Source organism: Pelophylax lessonae, assembly GCF_965119305.1.
Source record: "Pelophylax lessonae genome assembly, chromosome: 9".
Lineage (NCBI taxonomy): Eukaryota > Metazoa > Chordata > Amphibia > Anura > Ranidae > Pelophylax > Pelophylax lessonae.
In genome coordinates, this window is record NC_138776.1 from 227839814 (window position 1) to 227857025 (window position 17212).

Below are 17212 nucleotides of genomic sequence, written 5' to 3' on the forward strand. Positions count from 1 at the left end.
GTTCTTAAAGAAATCAGCACAAGGGATAGTACTTGTATTCAATGAGAAGTGCCTCTTGTGTTGGTGGTTGTTGTCTTAGTTGAAATGTTGTGTTCTATAACCCCCCAATACTCCCACAGTAGGCATTTGTCAAGAGTACCTACTATGCTTGCCTTTTCTGTCCCTCTCTTTCATTCATAGAAGTTGTACTAACTACTAGCGCTCTATGAATGGAGGCAGATCTTTCATTCACCCACCCATCCTCTATTCATAGAGCACATTTCATTGCTGGAAGCTAAAGTATAACTTCTGTTAATGGAAGAAGGGGGTGGAAAGGATAGGAATAGTCAATACTCTTGACAACTGCCTTTCCCAAGTCCAGAGGCTGTATTAACTGCTGCAGCACTAGAAGATTACTACTGTAGGGATATAAGGGGCAGAGAATGGAAGATTTTAACCAAAGTATTGCTTACCGCCTTCTGAAAAGCAATCCACAGTGGGTTGCTTTTCAAAGGGCAGTAAAGCAGCTATTGGCAGGTGTTAAGGAGATGCTACTGTCTCCTACTAACACCTGTTTTTTGCTTTTTTTTTTTTAGTTGCTAAATAGCAATTTTACATTGCAGGACCACTCTGCAACTGCCATTCAAGCTCTTGGCCTGCATTTGTGATGTGGCCCCATTGATCTCCAGAGATGATTTTAACAGGCAGTGCTGCCTGTCAGACTCTGCATCCGGAGTTAAAATTACTGTGGTCGTGAAGCAAAGCATTCTGGCTGCAGCATGTGTACAGCCTTATCAGGCTGTAATGTTATAACCACAGATCGGCCACCTGTTTTTACCTCCCCCCCAGCCACTAGTGTGAAAGAACCCTAAGACGGCAGCCACCAGGACAAGGGATACTTCTTATTGAATGTAAGTAATGTAATAAAAAATTAAAGAAAACCTGCGCCACAGAAGAGAGAAAGATTATAAATGTGCGAAATCCTTCAAATCTGGCAAAACAGCTATCCCGTAATCAAGAACTACTACATGTTTTCGTGCGGACAGCGCTTTCACCATTACATATATTATGTGACAAAAATAAATCAAAAAGGCAGCGCTAACAGGTATGTATAAATAAATATATCCGTGTGACTGTGATCAGAATATTAAAATGGGTAAAAAATAAAGTGCATATCGTGATCAACAAGTACAAAATTAATAAATATTGAAGTGCAAAATAATGTTACAATAATATTTCCATTGTGCAACCATGTGCAAAATACAAAATATATGGGTTAGGCTCCATGTACACGGGACGTTGTAAATGGCCGTTTAGGAGCAGTTGGGCGTTTTTTTCAGAAGCCCCTGAACCCATCTACATGTTATCTTATCTGTCCATGTACACAGGGTCGTTTACAGTCATTTGCAGGCAGTTGAATTCAGGGACGTTTTTTGGAACGCAATTATTTGCGTTCGAACGTGTGTTTCCCGGCGTTTCAAACGCAAAAACGCAACTGAACGCGACCGAATGCAATGACCCGCGTTTAGCGTTCGCGTTTTTCCATTTCAAAGGGGAATAATTTTTTTGACCTCTAGGAACGGTTCTAAACGCAAACGCCCGCAAACGCCCGCTAAACGCGGGTGCAAACGCGACCTAACGGATGTTTCAAACGTCCTAAAAATTCCAGCATTCAAAGGGACTTTTAACAACGTCCCGTGTACATGGAGCCCTAAAGTGCAGTCCAAAAAGGTTCCTTCAAAGAACTAAAGTGCTGGAAAGGTGCTCAAAATAGTCCATATAGGTGCCCAAGTGCTCTTCAGGAAGAAAAAAACCCCTATGGGGATGCACTCACCAGATAAAGGATATATATAAGCCTTGAGCAGATATAATATCCCCTGGACAGATGGATGGATCCAATACAGCCTCTTTAGAATCCAATACAGCCTCTTTAGAATGGCTCCCTTAGTGTCTCCTCTCCTCTCAATTCTTAGATGTGAGTGATGTCTGCATTAGTTTTCTTCTTTAGGCTCCCTTTCTTTTATTTTCATCTTTTGTTCTAGTCAGGAAATCCATCCATGGCCCGGAGGACGAGGGAAAAAAACAAAAAATAAGAGAGAGATAGAGGGAAGGTGGAGAGGCAGAGAGCAGAAGAGACCAGTCTGGTCTTTTACTTAGTGAGCAGCAGCTCCAGGAAGCACAGTTTTATTCACCTTTTATATTTATACACTTTTTAGCGCGGGTTTTAACTATTTAGTTTTACATATTATGTGACAAACCACACAAAAAAACATGCTCATACATTCATGACAATAAAGTGTTGAAAAAACAGAAAAAAAAAAAAAAAAAGTATATAGAACATTTGATAAACCAACCCTATCCACTTATGCAATATAAACTTGCTACAGCGCAAATATGTTTTACCAGCCCGTCTCAATCCACTTACACAATATATATTCCTCTCACTGGCACCCATTGCTCACAGTCAGAGAATGCTTGCGGTCAGAGTCGGGCTGGTAAAACATATTTGCGCTTTTTGCGGCGGGCGGCGAGTGGTGCGGACCCCCCCCCCCCCAGACAGAGAGGGAGCAGAGGAGACTAGCGAGCAAAGGCTGACCGGGAAGTGACAGAGGGAGGCGGGTGCAGAGCGGAGACTGACCGTCTGAGGGAAAAAAAAAAACAGCCAGGAACTGCTAGAGTCAGACTTAAAGGGACATACACTAGGTAAGTAAGACTGGTGACTGAGATTGTACACTGACTGAGGGTGTAGTGTAGTACCTGAGTATCTGTGAGTACCTGAGTATCTGTGAGTACCTGAGTATCTGAGAGTACCTGTGAGTATCTGTGAGTACCTGAGTATCTGTGAGTATCTGTGAGTACCTGTGAGTATCTGTGAGTACCTGAGTATCTGTGAGTATCTGTGAGTACATGTGAGTATCTGTGAGTACCTGAGTATCTGTGAGTACCTGAGTATCTGTGAGTACCTGAGTACCTGTGAGTACCTGTGAGTACCTGAGTATCTGTGAGTACCTGAGTATCTGTGAGTACCTGAGTATCTGAGAGTACCTGTGAGTATCTGTGAGTACCTGAGTATCTGTGAGTATCTGTGAGTACCTGTGAGTATCTGTGAGTACCTGAGTATCTGTGAGTATCTGTGAGTACATGTGAGTATCTGTGAGTACCTGAGTATCTGTGAGTACCTGAGTATCTGTGAGTACCTGAGTACCTGTGAGTACCTGTGAGTACCTGAGTATCTGTGAGTACCTGAGTACCTGTGAGTACCTGTGAGTACCTGAGTATCTGTGAGTACCTGAGTATCTGTGAGTACCTGTTGCTACCTGAGTGTCTGGGAGTACCTATCACTACCTGAGTGTTTTGCGTCTGACCGGGCTGTGCGACTGAGCGTTGTGCGTCTGACCGGGCGGTGCGACTGAGCGTTGTGCGTCTGACCGGGCGGTGCGACTGAGCGTTGTGCGTCTGACCGGGCTGTGCGACTCAGTGTTGTGCGTCTGACCGGGCTGTGCGACTCAGTGTTGTGCGTCTGACCGGGCTGTGCGACTCAGTGTTGTGCGTCTGACCGGGCTGTGCGACTCAGTGTTTTGCGTCTGACCGGGCTGTGCGACTCAGTGTTTTGCGTCTGACCGGGCTGTGCGACTCAGTGTTTTGCGTCTGACCGGGCTGTGCGACTGAGCGTTGTGCGTCTGACCGGGCTGTGCGACTGAGTGTTGTGCGTCTGACCGGGCTGTGCGACTGAGCGTTGTGCGTCTGACCGGGCTGTGCGACTCAGTGTTGTGCGTCTGACCGGGCGGTGCGACTCAGTGTTTTGCGTCTGACCGGGCTGTGCGACTCAGTGTTTTGCGTCTGACCGGGCTGTGCGACTGAGCGTTGTGCGTCTGACCGGGCTGTGCGACTGAGTGTTGTGCGTCTGACCGGGCTGTGCGACTGAGCGTTGTGCGTCTGACCGGGCGGTGCGACTGAGCGTTGTGCGTCTGACCGGGCTGTGCGACTCAGTGTTGTGCGTCTGACCGGGCTGTGCGACTCAGTGTTGTGCGTCTGACCGGGCTGTGCGACTCAGTGTTTTGCGTCTGACCGGGCTGTGCGACTCAGTGTTTTGCGTCTGACCGGGCTGTGCGACTGAGCGTTGTGCGTCTGACCGGGCTGTGCGACTGAGTGTTGTGCGTCTGACCGAGCTGTGCGACTCAGTGTTGTGCGTCTGACCGGGCTGTGCGACTCAGTGTTGTGCGTCTGACCGGGCTGTGCGACTCAGTGTTGTGCGTCTGACCGGGCTGTGCGACTGTGTTGTGAGTCTGACCGGGCTGTGCGAGTCGGTGTTGTGCGTCTGACCGGGCTGTGCGACTCGGTGTTGTGCGTCTGACCGGGCTGTGCGACTCGGTGTTGTGCTTCTGACCGGGCTGTGCGACTGAGTGTTGTGCGTCTGACCGGGCTGTGCGACTGAGTGTTGTGCGTCTGACCGGGCTGTGCGACTGAGTGTTGTGCGTCTGACCGGGCTGTGCGACTTAGTGCTGTGCGTCTGACCGGGCTGTGCGACTCGGTGTTGTGCGTCTGACCGGGCTGTGCGACTCGGTGTTGTGCGTCTGACCGGGCTGTGCGACTCTGTGTTGTGCGTCTGACCGGGCTGTGCGACTCAGTGTTGTGAGTCTGACCGGGCTGTGCGACTCAGTGTTGTGAGTCTGAGCGGGCTGTGCGACTCAGTGTTGTGCGTCTGACCGGGCTGTGCGACTCAGTGTTGTGCGTCTGACCGGGCTGTGCGACTGTGTTGTGAGTCTGACCGGGCTGTGCGACTCAGTGTTGTGAGTCTGACCGGGCTGTGCGACTCAGTGTTGTGAGTCTGACCGGGCTGTGCGACTCAGTGTTGTGCGTCTGACCGGGCTGTGCGACTCAGTGTTGTGCGTCTGACCGGGCTGTGCGACTGTGTTGTGAGTCTGACCGGGCTGTGCGACTCGGTGTTGTGCGTCTGACCGGGCTGTGCGACTCGGTGTTGTGCTTCTGACCGGGCTGTGCGACTCAGTGTTGTGCGTCTGACCGGGCTGTGCGACTGAGTGTTGTGCGTCTGACCGGGCTGTGCGACTGAGTGTTGTGCGTCTGACCGGGCTGTGCGACTTAGTGTTGTGCGTCTGACCGGGCTGTGCGACTCTGTGTTGTGCATCTGACCGGGCTGTGCGACTCGGTGTTGTGCGTCTGACCGGGCTGTGCGACTCTGTGTTGTGCGTCTGACCGGGCTGTGCGACTCAGTGTGGTGCGTCTGACCGGGCTGTGCGACTGAATGTTGTGCGTCTGACCGCGCTGTGCGACTTAGTGTTGTGCGTCTGACCGGGCTGTGCGACTTAGTGTTGTGCGTCTGACCGGGCTGTGCGACTCAGCGTTGTGCGTCTGACCGGGCTGTGAGATTGTGAGTGTTGGGTGACTGACCGGTGTCAAGTGAGTGGAGCGGAATACCAGAGGGTGAGAAGGTAGCGTTAGGAAGCCAGGAAATAGCCACATAGGATAGACTTAAATCGCTGAATCCCCATTAGATTAGATAGTAGGTACAATGCCCGGCGGGTGTGGAGATGCGACTCGGTGTACATCTTGTGATATGTATGCGTTCCTCGGTCATGCGATCGGGGGGGAATACAAATGCGCAAAATGTAAGCACGTTGCTTCCCTGGAAGCTCAGGTCCTGAATCTAGGGAATCAGCTGGCAACACTGAGACGTATGTCCGTACCGGAGGAGAGCCAGGATTGTACCAATCAGGTGCAGACAGGGGCCTGCACAGAGGTGGGCGGAGTATCGGAGGTGCAGGCATCAGAGCAGAGTAGAGGGGTGACAGTTAGGAGGGGTAGAAGGGGACAAGTCAAGGAGGCTGATCCTGGGCTGGAGCACCCCAATAGATACGCCCCGTTGTGTGATGTTGGGGAAACCAGTCAGGGACCAGCATTGCTGGAGCAGAGCGACGCCCCTAGCTGCCAGGGGAAGAACTCCTCCAGTGAGGCCGGGAGAAAGGGAAAGGAAAGACAGGTGCTGGTGGTAGGGGACTCAATTATTAGAAGGACAGACAGTGTAATCTGTGACAAAGACCGTGTGCGCCGAACAGTCTGTTGTTTGCCGGGCGCTCGGGTTTGGCACATCGCGGATCGGGTGAACAGATTATTGGGTGGGGCTGGGGAAGACCCAGCTGTCATGGTACACGTGGGTACCAATGACATAGGCAGAGGAAGACGGAGAGTCCTAAACGATTTCAGGGACTTAGGCGCTAAGTTGAGGACTAGGACCTCCAAGGTAGTATTTTCCGAAATACTACCGGTACCTCGAGCCACACCAGAGAGGCAGCGGGAGATTAGGGAAGTTAACGAGTGGCTGAGGAGCTGGTGTAGTAAGGAGGGTTTCGGGTTCCTGGAGAACTGGGCCGACTTCTCAGTCGGTCACCGGCTCTTTGGTAGGGACGGATTGCACCTAAATGGGGTGGGTGCAGCCGTACTGGGTGAGAGGATGGCCAAAAAGTTAGAGGGGCTTTTAAACTAGGGAATGGGGGGGAGGGTACAGATGTAGAATTAGCCAGTGGAAAGCAAGTTTCAGAGGGCAGAAATGGGGGCATTAGAGGTAGGATGTTCGGAGCCCCTATACCCAGGGTGGGTACGGGGAAAAATCAAGAGAGCAGCCTAAAAACATCAAAATTACAAGGCTTATATACCAATGCCAGAAGCCTGGCCAACAAGATGAGAGAGCTGGAGCTGCTGATGTTTGAGGAGGACTTAGATTTTGTGGGGATAACTGAGACTTGGTTTGACAGCTCTCATGACTGGATGACGACCATTCAGGGGTATTCCCTTTATCGCAGAGATAGAGAGGGTAAAAAAGGGGGAGGGGTATGTTTGTATATTAAGAACAGTATACTGGTAAATATGAGGGATGATATTAATAATGGAGCTATGGACGAGGCAGAATCCCTATGGGTAGAGCTTCAAAGGAAAGGCACGGTGGGGAAGGTAATATTGGGCGTATGCTATAGGCCCCCAAACCAGAGGGAGGAGGGTGAGGTGGACCTCATGTTACAGATAGGATTGGCAGAAAGGATGGGAAATGTCATTATAATGGGGGACTTTAATTATCCTGATATAGACTGGGCAGAAGGAACCGCGCATTCAGCCAAGGCTAGGCAGTTCCTAAATGTTTTGCAGGACAATTTCATGGGTCAGATGGTGAATGCACCGACAAGAAACAATGCGGTACTTGACCTACTGATTACCAACAATACAGACCTGCTCACGGATATAGAAATACGGGACAACTTAGGGAACAGTGACCATAGGTCAATTGGTTTCAGTATTAATTACAGTAATAGGAAACACAAGGGTAATATAAGGACACTGAATTTCAAAAGAGCCAATTTCCCTAAACTGCGCTCGCTGCTAGAAAATATCAAATGGGATAGAACCCTGGGAACAAAGAACACGGAGGAAAAATGGGAGTGCTTCAAGAGCATACTTAACAAGGGGGTGGGCCAGTGCATTCCACAGGGAAATAAATTTAAAAGAGCAAAACTAAACCCTGGGTGGCTAAACACTAACATAAAAATGTATATTAGAGCTAAAGAAAAGGCCTTCAAAAAATACAAGACTGAGGGGTCATTGGCAGCATTTAAGCATTACAAAGAGTGTAATAAGAAATGTAAAGATGAAATCAGGGCGGCTAAAATAGAACACGAGAGACATATAGCGGAGGAGAGTAAAAAGAACCCCAAGAAGTTCTTTAAGTATATAAACAGTAAGAAAGCGAGGCCAGAACACATTGGCCCCATAAAAGATGATAAAGGAAAAATGGCCACTGAGGACAGAGAAAAGGCGGAAGTGTTAAATAATTTCTTTTCTTCAGTCTTCACAAAGGAATCGGGGGGCTACACGAACCCCGCTTGTAAGGCCGAACTAAATAATACACCTCAGGAAGTGCCGCCATGGCTAACAGAGGATAGACTTAGAGCTAAACTAGAGAAACTTAACATAAATAAATCCCCGGGACCGGATGGCTTGCACCCAAGGGTTCTAAATGAGCTCAGTCAGGTGATTGCCAGACCATTATTCTTGATCTTTAAGGATAGTTTACAGACAGGTATGGTGCCAGCTGATTGGAAAAAAGCCAACGTGGTACCAATATTTAAAAAGGGGCCGAGATATATCCCGGGTAACTATAGGCCGGTCAGCCTAACATCTGTAGTCTGCAAAATTTTGGAGGGGATGATAAGGGACCACATACAAGACTTTAGTAATGAAAACGGTATTATTAGTAGTAATCAGCATGGATTCATGAAAAATCGTTCATGCCAAACCAATCTATTAACCTTCTACGATGAAGTGAGCTGCCACTTAGATAAAGGTAAGCCTGTGGATGTGGTGTATCTGGACTTTGCAAAGGCCTTTGACACCGTACCCCACAAACGCTTACTGTACAAACTAAGGAAGGTAGGTATGGACCATAAGGTGAGTACCTGGATAGAGAACTGGCTCCAGGGGAGAGTACAGAGGGTGGTGATTAATGGGGAGTACTCGGATTGGGCGGGTGTGGAAAGTGGGGTCCCCCAGGGTTCTGTCCTGGGACCAATCCTGTTTAATTTATTCATAAATGATCTAGAGGAGGGGATATCTAGTACAATCTCAGTATTTGCAGATGATACTAAATTAGGCATGCCAATATCTTCTATGCAGGATGTGGAAATCTTGCAAGCAGACCTGAACAAAATAACGGGGTGGGCAACTACATGGCAGATGAGATTTAATGTAGAAAAATGTAAAGTAATGCACTTGGGGGCCAGAAACCAGAAAGCAAGCTACTCACTAGGGGGGGAAGCTCTGGGTGAGTCTAGGATGGAAAGGGACCTGGGGGTACTGGTAGACAACAAGCTTGGCAGTGGCATGCAATGCCAAGCCGCTGCAAGCAAAGCCAACAGAATACTGGGTTGTATAAAAAAGGGGATTCACTCCAGAAATAAAGAGATTATTCTTCCACTCTACAAGACTCTGGTCCGGCCACATCTGGAGTATGCTGTCCAGTTCTGGGCACCGGTCCTCAGGAAGGATGTGCTGAAACTGGAGAAAGTCCAGAGAAGGGCAACAAAAATAATTAGGGGAATGGAGGACATCGGCTATGAGGAAAGACTACAAGCACTGAACCTATTCTCTCTGGAGAAGAGACGCTTGAGGGGGGATATGATATCAATGTACAAATACTGTACTGGCGACCCTAGCATAAGGAACAAACTATTTAGAGTAAGGGAATACAATAAGACACGTGGCCACTCACTAAAACTAGAGGAAAGGCGGTTTAACCTTAAAGTGCGTAAGGGGTTCTTCACTGTAAGAGCGGTAAGGATGTGGAATTCTCTTCCACAAGCAGTCGTATCAGCGGGGAGCATTGATAGTTTCAAAAAACTATTGGATGGACACCTTAAAGACCACAACATACAGGGGTATACAATGTACGGTTAAAAGCAAACACACACACACACATCATAGGTTGAACTGGATGGACTTGTGTCTTTTTTCAGCCTCACTAACTATGTAACTATGTAACTATGTAACTATGTAAAGTTGATATTGTGTAAGTGGATAGGGTTGTTTTATCGAAAAAAAAGGTTTTAATGGTTTTACGCCATGAGTTCCCTTTTCTTGGAGCATTGAGTTGTTTGATGATCTTTTGAGATGGTTTGGTGGAAATATTCCCAGTGCCCCTGAGAACTACAGGTAGAATTGGCTCTGATCGGGTCTTGGAACTAGTAACCCGGAAGTGATGTCAGGACATCACTTCGTCTTTACTAGAGCCTTAAAGTCGCCAGTTTTTAAAAAATGACAGTATTCAATGCTGAATGCTTTGAAGTGCAGTGGGAGGGGCTAAATGGCCAGCACGGCGGTCACGTGACCTCCCCGACTGACATCAGAGGGAGAGCTTGACTCTCGCACTGTAGCCCTGGATCGGAGTAGGAGAGCAGGCAGAAGTCACGTGACCGGCCTGAATATATCTTAACCACTTTACAACCGGAGGATTTTGCTGTCTTCCGTCCAGGCCACTTTTTGCGATTCGGCGCTGTGCGACTTCAACTGACAATTGCGCGGTCGTGCGACGCCGTACCCAAACGAAATTTACGTCCTTTTTTTCCCACAAACAGAGCTTTCTTTTGGTGGTATTTGATCACCTGTGCGATTTTTACTTTTTGCGCTATAAACAAAAAAAGAGCGTTTATTTTGAAAAAATAACAATATTTTTCACATTTTTTTATATGAAATTCCCCCCAAAAAAGATGTAAAAACCAATTTTTTTAAAAGTTTTTGGCCAATTTGTTTTATGCTACATATGTTTGGTAAAAAAAATCGCAATAAGCGTATTTTGATTGGTTTGCGCAAAAGTTATTGCGTTTACTAACAAAGGGAAAGATTTCTGTCATTTTTGGTGTTTTTTTTTTAACGCGTAATGGCGGCGATCTGCGATTTTTTTTGCGGGACTGCGACATTGCGGCGGACAGACCGGACCCCTGACTGACATTTTTGACACTTTTGGGGGTACCAGTGACATTACTGCAGTAATCAGTGCTATATATATGCACTGTTACTGTAAAAATGACACTGGCAGGGAAGGGGTTAATTTTATTGGAGAGGGAGGGGTTAATGTATGCCTGGTGCTTACTGACGTGTAGGGGGGGAGGTGACTGTGTGATTCATGGACAGATCGGATGTCCAGCTATGCTGAACACTCCGATCTGTCACTCCCTGTCACTATGGAGATCCGCCCGCTGTGTTTACACACAGCGGGCGGATCTCCAGACTCGATCCCCGACGATCGGGTAAGAGCAGCGGCGATCGCCGCTGCTCCTCCCCTGGCCCGACTCCCGCTGTTTTCATTCACGCGAGCCTCCGGCGGCGCGCAAGCGCCGCCCAGAAGGGGAGGAGAGGAGTCCAGTCACGTTAATACTACGTGACTGGACGGGAACGAGCCACTCTGCCGCAGTAGTATTACTGTGAGCGGTAGTAGAGTGGTTAAAAAGGGTGTTTACAGACTTCATTTTAAATAAATACTTACAGCATGTGTTACGCCTTGATAAAATAGAGGGGCTGCCAGTGAATTTCTGTTTAAAGGTAACAACCACTTTAAAGTATAACTAAAGTGGTCGATCTGGCCGAATGGACTACCTCCCTGACTGAAGCTATCCTGAGATCCAGCCCAGGTTACCTTCTCCCCCTCCCCTATTTCCCCATCCCATTATAGTTCACAATCTTTTACAGGGTCCAACCTAAGTTGTCATGTAAGGTGGGCACCAGGTAACTATTGCACACTGCTCTTCAACCCTTTCTACAGTTATCCTTAATGGACATATTGCTGTGACACAGGTACTCTATGAAGTCATTTAGGAAGGTGGGTTCCCCTGGCCATATTGAGAGACCAGGAGGAACTCACCCCTTAGACACTTACTATTTCAGTCCCTGTGATCCTGTCGTATATAAGGCTTTCATGACCAGTTAATGTTAATATTGCTGTATGCCCTGTTCCTGTTCATTGTCATGTCATGGAATGTACAGTTATCGTTTCTAAAATCAATAAAAAATGATTGAAACATAAAGTATAACTAAAGGCAAACCTTTTTTTTTTAGTTTTGGATAGCGTGGAGAGGTATTAGAATGCTTGTCAGTTTTTATTGTTGTCTGTGCCCCCTTTAAGGAGATTTACTCTCTCTTTTTGTCCTGTTGGGGGGGTGGTGCAGTTTTAAAGAAAACCCACATTTTGGTTTGTCCCTAGAAAAGTAATAGAGGGGACATATTCCAATGGGGACATTAGTTCTAGTGACCTGGGGGTCCCCAAGGTATTCCCCTAATTTGCAGCGATTTCCTATCAATTCCCGTTTTGGCTATGGGAAAGGAAGTGAAGGGAAATCTACGCAATGCAACACAGATGACAAACAAAATGTGACAGGGGTTAAAACCCTCCCCTATTCTATAAAAAAAAAAAAAAAATGTTTTGCCTATAGTTCTATTTAAGTGTTAATGGCATTATATAACTGTGACTTCAGCTTGCTGCAAGTGCTATGATGCAGCTACAATCGCCTTACTAATAATATTTTCTTATTAGCAAAAAAGCAAAAGAAATGTTGTGTTAATCTAGAGTCTTCAATATGCTGCCAGTTTAATTTAGAAAAATATTGCGGTAGATATCTCAATATATTTGAAACTTTTAAACCCCTTTTTGTGCAAATTAGATAACTATAATATTTTCTTTTGCAGTGTCTGAATTAGTTTTAACCTATTTCCCTTTAAGAGGTAAGTTGATGATCCATACAGGTTACGCTCGCATTCATAGGTGTGAGAAGCCTATTGCATTAGGGTGTACACACCAAATCTCAAACGTGTGTGTGTGTGTATATATACAGTATATATATATATATATATATATATATATATATATACGTATATATAAATACATACATATATACATATATATATATATATTTTTTTTTTTTTTCGTACATCAAGAGACACAGAGCCATGAATCATAACATATGGGTTATTTAGCCACCTACAGGTGAAGGACACTGGCAACCAATCAGAAAGGATGGCCCCCCTATATAACCCCTCCCACAGAGAAAGTGCCTCCGTTTTTTAACCAGTGTCTAAAGGTGATGGTCACGGTGAAGAGTCTCTCCACATATTCTTCAAAGAAAGAAGATTATACTATATACCCCGATCAAAGATCACTGAATCTAGCTATCAAATCCATCTAAAAAAAAGTCAGTAGAGTAAAAAGTTGAGGCCTGAGCCTCGGGAAGCAGTTACGAGGTTTTGCCTGTAATGTTGTCCTTTTTAGGCGCCCTTTTTAGGCGGATCCTTGGTAATACCAAACCCTAAAGGCGCTCCGTGCAGGATGCTCTACAGGTCCAAGGCCGTTGCCCCTCTAAAACAAGGGGACCCAATCCTTGAAGGTTGGCAAGACAAAGCTCATTGTGATGGGTGAAGATTGGATTCCTGTTTCAATTGGAATTGAATAGAATTCTTGCGGCAGTAACAATAGGCAAGTAAAGATTGGTGGGTGATATGTGCGCTGTCACTTGGGTATTCAAATAGGAGGAATTCCTAGAATGTATTGCAGCTGATGATGATAATGAGATTAGGATAAAATCCTATCCCACCTGCAGCCAGCCCTGGTAAATTCACTAAATACCAATCAATATCAAATCGCAAAAGTGAGTCGCCGCTGGTGGGAAACAATCTCAGAAGGAGCTCAAAAGTGAGTTCCCTATTCGCATACGTGTAGTACAATCTTCTTCTGATGAAATATGGTGGGAATTTACACAATTCACACAATTCTGTAAAAATTGTGAGAATATATAAAAACTGCTAAAATGACAAAGTAAATCCGACTGTGAAAAAGTCTAGTAAATTCCGAATCATAAAGGCTTAGTATCCGGATCCTAAAACAAATGGTGTATGTATCTTCAATATAAATATACAGATACAATTCTGAATCCTAAAATATGTGTCCAACTCTTACAAACAGAAATATTTCTGATAAAAGTTATAAAAAGGTATGTATCCAAATCCTAAAACCAATGGTGTATCCGCCTTCAATAAATAGATCAATAATAGTAAAATCCGAATCGTGACAAGTATGTATCCGAATCATACAACATATACATACGTATCTTACCAACAGAAATATTTCTGATAAAAGTTATAAAAAGGTATGTATCCAAATCCTAAAACCAATGGTGTATCCGTCTTCAATAAATAGATCAATAATAGTAAAATCCGAATCGTGACAAGTATGTATCCGAATCATACAACATATACATACGTAATTATACCAACAGAAATATATCTTATAAAAGTTGTAAAAAGGTATGTATCCAAAGGGATCCCTTGATAAAGTCACGTGATCTGTGACGCAACTAGTCGGGAGGCATCGGGTGACGTCGACTTCCGGTTTTACGGCCGTGACCGGGAGTACCCAGAGGAACTAACACCTCAAGAGTGCGGCTAGCTGGATCGTTGTGCCCGTTTTATCTGCATTAAATGTGAGTGTTCCTGTTTCCCCTGATTTTACCAATAAAAGTGAGTCCTTATATACTTCACTATTTAGGCATTATTGCTTCTTTTTTCCGGATTATACTGGTACCGCACAAGTAAAAGTGGGATTGACAATTATCGAATGAAAAGTGGAGGTTGGAGCCACCAGAGAAGCCCAGTATCCAAAAGCTAGATACCAGCATAAAGCGTCTTAAAAGGTGCAGTGAGGTGAGCTGCCACTGCTTCTATACCTACACGGCTCACTTCGGATCACATTACTGGATGTTCACAAGTTTCCTCAGAAATCCACCAATTGTCACTTTTATTATATGTGCATGAATGAACTTTCTATTTTCTTCACTGCACCAACTTTAATTGCACCAGCTGTTTTATCACACATGGACTGCTAATTGCACTATATCTATCTACTTGATTTATCTATGTCCATACATTGATTTATTTATGTCCATATATTTATTGATCACCACACTAGGTTGTTTTATTTCACTTGAAGTATTTTTGCAATTCACCTGTATTTTTTATAATTTTCTATGCAATATGGATTTTATTATTTGAATGCACTGATGGATATTTATTAATATTATATTTAATTATTTATTTATTCACCCAGAATTGAATGGTTATCACATTAGTATATATTGGAGTTATTATCTGATTGTGATATCAGATCATCTGAAACTACTTTATAGTGACTACCTATTACTGCGATTACTATCGCTTGATACTGTGATTTGGCGTTGTATGCCTGTGAGTAGAAGCTGTATATATATATAGCATAAGTTACTGTAGAATCCCCTTACTAAAGATCTATACATTATCTGGCCTTGTTTTAGGATTTGGATATGTACATGGTCTAGGATTTAGACATATATTTAAGCAGTTCCTTGTATATGTTGTATGATTCGGATACATACTTGTCACGATTCGGATTTTACTATTATTGATCTATTCACCATTGGTTTTAGGATTTGGATACATACCTTTTTATAACTTTTATCAGATATATTTCTGTTGGTATAGATACGTATGTATATGTTGTATGATTCGGATACATACTTGTCACGATTCAGATTTTACTATTATTGACCTATTTATTGAAGACGGATACACCATTGGTTTTAGGATTTGGATACATACCTTTTTATAACTTTTATCAGAAATATTTCTGTTTGTAAGAGTTGGACACATATTTTAGGATTCAGAATTTTACCTGTATATTTATATTGAAGATACATACACCATTTGTTTTAGGATCCGGATACTAAGCCTTTATGATTCAGAGTTTACTAGACTTTTTCACAGTCGGATTTACTTTGTCATTTTAGCAGATTTTATATATTCTCACAATTTTTATAGAATTGTGTACATGATAATTCCCACCATATTTTATCAGAAGAAGATTGTACTACACGTATGCGAATAGGGAACTCACTTTTGAGCCCCTTCTGAGATTGTTTCCCACCAGCGCCGACTCACTTTTGCGATTTGAATTAGTAACAATAGGTAGATACACTATATTACCAAAAGTTTTAGGACGCCTGCCTTTACACACTCATGAACTTTAATGGCATCCCAGTGTTAGTCCGTAGGGTTCAATATTGAGTTGGTGTACCCTTTCCAGCTATAACAGCTTCATCTCTTCTGGGAAGGCTGTCCACAAGGTTTAAGAGTGTGTCTATGGTAGTGTTTGACCATTCTTCCAGATCTAAGACTAGGATGCCATTAAAGTTCATGTGCGTGTAAAGGTAGGTGTCCCAATACTTTTGGTAATATAGTGTATAGGCAGCTGAAGGTATATGCAAAGCTTACCTTTCTCTTTAAAAACCAAGCATGACCCTGTCCCTTCGATCCCCAGGCTCTCCATTAATGGATTCACTGAGCAACACTTAGACATTTCCCCTGACAGGTCCCATTCCACAAACAGCCATCAAAACTAATTCAAAATGTTTCCTGAGCCTGCCTTAATTGTACAGATGTATGCCAATGATGCAATAGCAGTAATCATCTTGCCCCTTTATCATACCGTTTATGCCAAAGCTGGCATTAAAAGCTGTCTACATTTCTTTATTGTACTTCTCCCACCCTTCTGCCTGCTGGAGTTAGGCAGCCTCCAGTATTTTACTAGCCCATAACCTCAGCACTATGTATCATGGGAGTGAGGGATTGGCTGTGGAAAGTAATGGGTATATGGCTGGTGAGAAGTAGCGGTCATTTGCCATTGGGTGGGCATAAGTAGGCCGGGCAAAGGAGCGTTGAGTTGGAAAGTACAGTATATAAGGGAGGTGTGTATATGGAAAATTAATGTGTATATGGCTGCAGGGAAGATGATAGGAGCAGTTTGTATGTAACAATGTGGAATGTGGCTATGGTATATGGCTGCTGAGGAGAAGATGTGGAGAAAGGTAGCATATAAACCTTTTAGGGAGGAAAGATCAATAACCAAGTATTCACTTATTCCCTGCCTTCCATCTCACAATCTCTACTTTCCTTTACTCCGTTCATGCCTCTTCCTTTCTGGTTCCCTCTCCTTCTCTCTGTGTGTTTCCAGGGTTTCTTACTGTTCAGAAGTGCAGACAGAATGTAAAACAATAAAGTAAATTTGATCTCTGCGTTGCTGATGTAGCTCCCTGCTAGCTAGGTTGTTAGGCAAATGTAGTGCTTGGGCTTTTGATGCAGAAGCAGTAATTGTTTAGTATAGTCGTACAGGGTTCCCATGCTGGAAGTTTGATTACTCTCCCCTGCCTCAATTAGAAGCTTTTAGAGCTTAGGGAGGGTTCAAATCCCCACCCTGAACATTTAGTAGGGCCTAGCCAATCCCTGTGATCGTGTGCCCAGGTTGTGGCTGGGTCACTGTTAAATAGTTTGGAACCCTGAGAGTCTGGTCTCCCCCCCCTGTCCCTGTAGGGATGGATCTACATGTTCATGAGAAGGGGGACTGCTTGTTCTTGGATCCCCCCTTCTTGGACTGAAAGCGGGACTCTCTGCTATAGATTGCATCCCCGAACTTGCCTATATTGTGTAAGGAGTTGGCTCGGTAGCGGGTGTGGGTGACCCCTTGGGTGGGTTCGTTACACAGAGAGACAGCCGAGGAGTGGTTGAAAACAACGGTCTATGGTTTATTCTTCCAATTTGCTGGAAACAAGTGCAAGCATCCAAACAGCATAAATCAAACAAAACATAAAATAAACCCTGG

The 17212-nt window shown here is 44.8% G+C and overlaps 1 protein-coding gene across 1 annotated transcript in view; it reads left to right on the forward strand.

The window, feature by feature from the left end:
• The window catches only part of LOC309562499 (glutathione S-transferase P 2-like), an 85270-nt gene that overhangs the window by 30502 nt on the left and 37556 nt on the right, over positions 1-17212 (forward strand). The window contains exon 2 of the mRNA XM_082266735.1: positions 12220-12255. Coding sequence (XP_082122861.1) covers positions 12220-12255 — 36 coding nt within the window. The remainder of the gene's footprint in view (positions 1-12219; positions 12256-17212) is intronic.